The sequence below is a fragment of the Alligator sinensis genome, unplaced genomic scaffold (genome assembly GCF_000455745.1).
Source record: "Alligator sinensis unplaced genomic scaffold, ASM45574v1 scaffold647_2, whole genome shotgun sequence".
NCBI classification, from domain to species: domain Eukaryota; kingdom Metazoa; phylum Chordata; order Crocodylia; family Alligatoridae; genus Alligator; species Alligator sinensis.
This window is the reverse complement of record NW_005841832.1, coordinates 1,961,016-1,967,027: the sequence shown is the minus strand read 5'-3', so window position 1 is coordinate 1,967,027 and position 6,012 is coordinate 1,961,016. Positions and strand designations below refer to the sequence as shown.

The 6,012-nt window shown below is 46.0% G+C and overlaps 1 protein-coding gene across 1 annotated transcript in view; it reads left to right on the top strand.

The window, feature by feature from the left end:
- The first annotated feature begins 262 nt into the window (after positions 1-262).
- Positions 263-6,012, top strand: part of RGS5 (regulator of G protein signaling 5) — a 60,439-nt gene continuing 54,689 nt past the window's right edge. The window contains exon 1 of the mRNA XM_006014871.3: positions 263-405. Within this exon, the coding sequence (XP_006014933.1) occupies positions 362-405 (44 nt within the window). The 5' untranslated portion in view covers positions 263-361. The remainder of the gene's footprint in view (positions 406-6,012) is intronic.

Here is a 6,012-nt window from a genome sequence, read left to right as displayed (position 1 = left end):
GAACCTCCGTATTTTAACAGAGGGAATAGTCTCATCTTTATTCCAGAAATGATACTCTGGCTCTTCTGGCTTGATCTCAGCCTAGTGAAACAAATGAACCACCTTGGGCTACTTTTAGAGAAAATAAAACAAAAGCCAGAACTGCTCAGCTTTACATTCTCAAAAGTCTGCTGCTGTCCTGTGTCTGCTCCGGAGCCTGGAATTACCCTGTGGGATGTGATTGGCCCAGCGGCTGGCTGGGGTCCAGAGCAGAGCCTCTATATATGCTGGGGGAAAACAGCATCACAGACAAAGCTGGAGTTGCTTGGTTCTGCTTCCTCTCACAGTCTGCTCAAAGCTGAGGAAATAACAACTCGCCAAAATGTGCAAAGGATTAGCAGCCTTACCACACACATGTCTGGAGAGGTGAGAACAAAGGGGGGTTGGTTGCAAACAGCAATGATGGTTGGTTTAGGAGCAAGATGGTTTAAGAAACTGAAGCAGGGTTGGGACATGAGGGCACAACAAGATTCATCATAGCCCAGTGATCAGAGGACTGTTGTTTGAGGGCAGTGCTGGGAGCCTGCATGATGCTCTGTTGCAGATGGGAAAGGCAGGTTTCTCTTCAGACTGCAGCTGTAGGCTGCATTTCCTGGGATGTGGGCTATGAATGAAAATGCTCTGGCCCCCTGCCTGGTGCTTGTATCTTTGTGGCAGTGGATTTATCAGTGTACTAGTGATTATAAGAGGACAGGTCAGAAGTGCAGGCTGTAGCAGTGGGCAGCAGTCCTTGGCATTGTAACATGGGTATTGGCAGAAAGGCTGAGAAGGGGAAGGGATTGTTCTGCTATAACTCTAACTGTATTTTGCCCATGTGTTGATGGATAAGGTACCATCACCAGCTGTTTTCACTCTCTTTGAAAACACTGCAGTGGGAGATGGCTGAGAGATCTGTGCCATCTGAAACTGAGGGGCTGGATCCTGACTCGGCCCAGCACTAAGTGAAGGAAAGTTTAGGACCCTGAGGGAAGCCTTGGAGGCTGGTAGCCACAGGAGCATCCCTTCAAGCCACAATTCTTCCCCTGCTTCCTCCTGCTTCAGCAAATTGCTCTTGGTCCAGACCACTGGTGCATTTTTCATGCAAGTCCCCCATGGTGCCCAGGTAGTGGACTTCCCTCAGTGAGCAAATGGCTGGACCCAGAATCAGGCCCCTTTCCTCCCCCTCAGCACTCACTTAAGTTGTTGGTACAAAGTACCTGGTCGCTTCTGCAAAAATCCAAGCACATGGGGAGGGGTATAGGTGGGCAAAGGAAGCACTTACTCCCCCTTTCCTAGGATCTATGCTTTCAGTGGAGATCATGTGAAAACAACCCACTGGTAACAAGACAGCAGGAGATCCCAAAACAAACCAAGCAATTCTTTTGTCAAAGTGCCTCCCTACCACTATGTCTATAGGACAGTGGTAGGGAGCACCACCATGAAAACATGCCCTACACACACACTTCCCATTCTTGTAAAAAAAAATAAATAAATAAATAAAAAAATTCATGTAGCTACTTTCTGGTTCATGCCCAGTGCTGTGCTCAGTTTCAGGTGTGGCCAAGAGGCAGGTAACTATGTGGTGTATCTGCAGCTGGTGTTGGGCAGGGTGTCAGACATGTTCCTGGCCCACCATCCATATCTTTCCAAGCTTATTTCCCTGGCATGGACCTGGAGCTGGGTTAGTTTAGCTCCTCTGAGGATTTGGGCCCCCGAGGAAATATTGCTGTGCTTGGATATGGCTAATCTAACAAAGCTTTTTAATGCTTGCATATTTCTGATCTCTCATTTCAACCTATTGCAGTGCACCACTTGCTTTGAGAAGTGCTTGTGGTGGAATTTTTCAGATTGCTCCCTGAAGCTAGAGAGCAAACACTTTTACAGAGAAGCGCTGTGATGGACTTGTTGGTCCTTAGCTGAATGATGGCTAACTTGAATGTGGCAAGTGAGATTTTTTTAAAACAATGATTTATGGGCAGATGTCCCATTTCCTTTCAAAAGCACTCGTGCTCCTAAGTCTTTTTGCCTTTAAAAAAAAAAAATTCCCCCCTTCCGCAACCATTTCTTTCCAGACCCCTGAGCAGAGTTGATGAAAGAAGTCAGCTTTCTCCATTTCCTCCTTGCATTTTTGTGGCTAATTAGCCAGTTTTGCTATGCTAATAAGCACTCCACATTACAGGTGGTTAGGAAAATAATTTTGTTGGAGAATGTCAATAGCAAGAAACAGAAGCTCCTTATGGGAATAGAAGTACTGCTTCAACCAGAAAGGTTTCTTCTGTGTCAAAAAACAAAGAGAGAGATGCTTGCATCTGTGGAACAGCCAGTCACCCAGAGGTCAGGCTGAAGACCAAGACTGAAGTTTCTACGCTGGCTGATTCAGAGCATGGACTTCCATGCTCTTGCACCTTGATTTGTCCAGGTTCTCATATCCTGGTCAAGAGTCCACGCTACCAAGTTACTGGCTCTTCTAGTCATTCTCTCTCTGCTTTTTTTAATTTGAAAAGTTCTTTGATTTTTGTCCTGGTGCAAACCAGGAAAACTTTGCAGGATGGGAGAGCCTTTCCTTGTTCAGCTTGAATATATTGTATTAATTTCAGTGAGCTAATGGGCTTGGAGAATGAACAGCATTAACATGATCCTGTCACTAAAGAGATACCAAAGCTTAAGAAATAAATACAGAGGCCTTGGCTGACTTGGTCCCACAGCAAACAAATGCCACTAACGTTCTTCTTAACCTTCTATTAAAGAGGCATTAAAAAAAAAAAAGAAAAATAGTTTGAAACTTTAACATTTATGAAGTTTTAAGTAAGACTTTGAGTTTAACCATAGCTCAAATTCCTTCTTCTGGTTTATGGCAGAGTCATTTTATAAGGAAAACAGTGTCTGACAGCCTTTGAAATGCATTTTAATAAGCTTTTTTGGGGAAAAGAGAGAAATTCTAACTGAGATGGACTGGAGCCACTGCTGCTGGAGCCTGAGCTGATGTCTTTGAAGACAAAACATGGCGTATGGGTAAAAAGAGGGGGAGAGCAAGGTAGCTAAGACAGAAAAGAAGCTTCTGTTTCTAATGGTGACTCTTACCAGCAGCTCCTCTACTGGAGAAAGAGGCCTACTACATAGATGAGCTGCTCCAAGCCCTGAAGAACTTTTCTTTAGTTTAGACTTGTACTATTTTTTTAAACCACCCAGATAAGACATTAGTTTTAGCCTCCTCTCAGGTCACAGTGGTGCAAAAAAAATGCAGTTCTTAGCTGCCTAGGTCAGTCTGTTTCTTAAACCAGAGGCAAGCAGATGGGGAGGGAGAGAAGAAACAAGATGAGGAAGGCAAGAGTCCTGGTAGCTTTGTAGACACAAATATATCTTAGTCCATATTCCCTATTTGTTTCTCACTTCACAGCATGGGGCAGGCAGCCCCTGCACTGAAAGCATCCTCATGCCCCAGGCAGCTGTGGCAGCATCCATACGTGTCCTGCTGTGCACGAAAACTCTGCAGAAGGGTAGTGGTTGTACTAACTTTTGTAAACACAAGTACTACCCTGCTGCAGAGTTTATTAGTTTTGTGCATCCTAATAGGGGTGCACATGTAGATGCTGAGACGTTTATTGTGCAGTTAATTAGTCAACTTTGTGGAGTAAATGTCTCTCATAGATATGCCCACTGAGGAGTAGTGGAAAGAGCCTTTGGTTCATATGAGTAGTGACTCTCTGAAAATTGCTCATTAGTTTGGGACTAAAATTTTCAAAAGCTCCTGAATCCCACTTTATAAAATTGTCAGGTACATAAGGACTTAAGCCCAACAAACTTTCATTGGGCCTTCAGCTTTTAAGTTACACAGGGCTTTGGAAACTACTTCTGTTCATCACTTCTGCAAAGGTCAGGCCTAAGGCATGTTGAGCTAGCTTGGGGACCCACCCACATCCCATTGCAGTGAATTGAGAGGAATTAAGTAGACTGCGATGAGAGGGTCTAGCTGACTCTGTAAAATGCAGAGGGTTTTGTAAGGGGGACACAGCTTTGGGGAAGACCTGAAGATCTCAGTTTTGGAGAGGCCACTGAAATGATCTATAAAAGGATACCCCTCCTCTATTTCCCCCCGCCCCCTGTCTGTGTATTTGCAGGAGAGTCATGATAGTTGTGATTAGGGCTCTGATGGGGGGTGGGGGGAAGGGGAAGAAGAGCCATAAGGACCTTTTGGATATTCCTTTTGAAACCTGTCCAGTTGGGGTTTCAGTGGGTATGGCTCTCCCTCAGTCAGTGGTTAATTTTTGAGTCTCCCTTAGCATAGTAATACTTCACTGGTCATGCTGGGCTTAGTGTGCCCTTGCTAGCTTGCAGGTGAGCAGGAGATATAGTCCAGGAAACCCAGACAAGTTAACCCAGCCGGTCCCTGCCAGGGGTCCAGGTTGAGTTCCTCCCACTGAAAAGAAATTACTCTTTACTATAGTGGTGGAGAGGGTAAAAAGAAAAAGGCTCAGATGTGTATCCTCCTGGAATAGGGGTTGCTGGGGTAGGAGCAGATGGTACATGGCATACAGAAGATTTCCTGCTAGTCCCAGTTAAAACTGGGCCTCACATAGTACCTACTCCTAGGCCCAAAGCAGTCCAGATCTTCCAGCTCCAATCTAATCATGCCAATGTGGAGGAAGATGCTGCTGGAGAAGTGTGCAGAGGGGATGGGAAATGTTCTTCTGCTCTAGACTTTCTGGGGGAAGTATTACTGGGCTTGCGGGGGGTGGACCTTTTGCTTCTGACATCTAGTTCTATAGATTCATAGATTCATAGATGTTAGGGTTGGAAGGGACCTCAACAGATCATCGAGTCCGACCCCCTGCATAGGCAGGAAAGAGGGCTGGGTCTAGATGACTCCAGCTAGATGCATATCCAACCTCCTCTTGAAGACCCCCAAGGTAGGGGAGAGCACCACCTCCCTTGGGAGCCCGTTCCAGACCTTGGCCACTCTAACTGTGAAGAAGTTCTTCCTAATGTCTAATCTAAATCTGCTCTCTGCTAGCTTGTGGCCATTATTTCTTGTGACCCCCGGGGGCGCCTTGGTGAATAAAACCTCACCAATTCCTTTGTGCCCTGGTGCTGAACTTATAGGCAGCCACAAGGTCGCCTCTCAACCTTCTCTTGCGGAGGCTGAAGAGGTCCAGGTGCCCCATTCTCTCCTCATAGGGCTTGGCCTGCAAGCCCTTAACCATATGAGTGGCTCTTCTCTGGACCCTCTCCAGGTTATCCGCATCCCTCTTGAAGTGCGGTGCCCAGAATTGCACGCAGTATTCCAGCTGCGGTCTGACCAGCGCCCGATAGAGGGGAAGTATCACCTCTTTGGATCTATTCGTCATGCATCTGCTGATGCATGATAAAGTACCATTGGCTTTTCTGATGGCTTCGTCACACTGCTGACTCATGTTCATCTTGGAGTCCACTAGGACTCCAAGATCCCTTTCCACTTCCGTGCCACCCAGCAGGTCATTCCCTAGGCTGTAGGTGTGCTGGACATTTTTCCTCCCTAGGTGCAGCACTTTGCATTTCTCCTTGTTGAACTGCATTCTGTTGTTTTCTGCCCACTTGTCCAACCTGTCCAGGTCTGCTTGCAGCTGTTCCCTGTCCTCCGGCGTGTCCACTTCTCCCCATAGCTTTGTGTCATCTGCAAATAGCTTTGTGTCATCCGCAAATGTTCAATATTAATTTAGAGCTAGGGATAGAAACCTTTCCCACTTGTTGCAAACCCAAATGAACAAATAAATGATGAGAAGAGCCAGGGGCCTTGTGAGAATGAAATAATATTTTTAACCAACTTTTCTTTCAACAATGGGAGTAAAATGGAAGTTGTCACATGTTAAATGCCTTGTTGCACTGGGTGGGCTGTTTCCTGATAGGATGTTAGTTTTCCTTTACATCTTTCTCCCTCTGAGTTAGGTTGGCACAATTCTGACCCAGCTGACACGCATCTGAGGCCTAGTCAATCCCTACCTCTTCTGAGACTGCCAC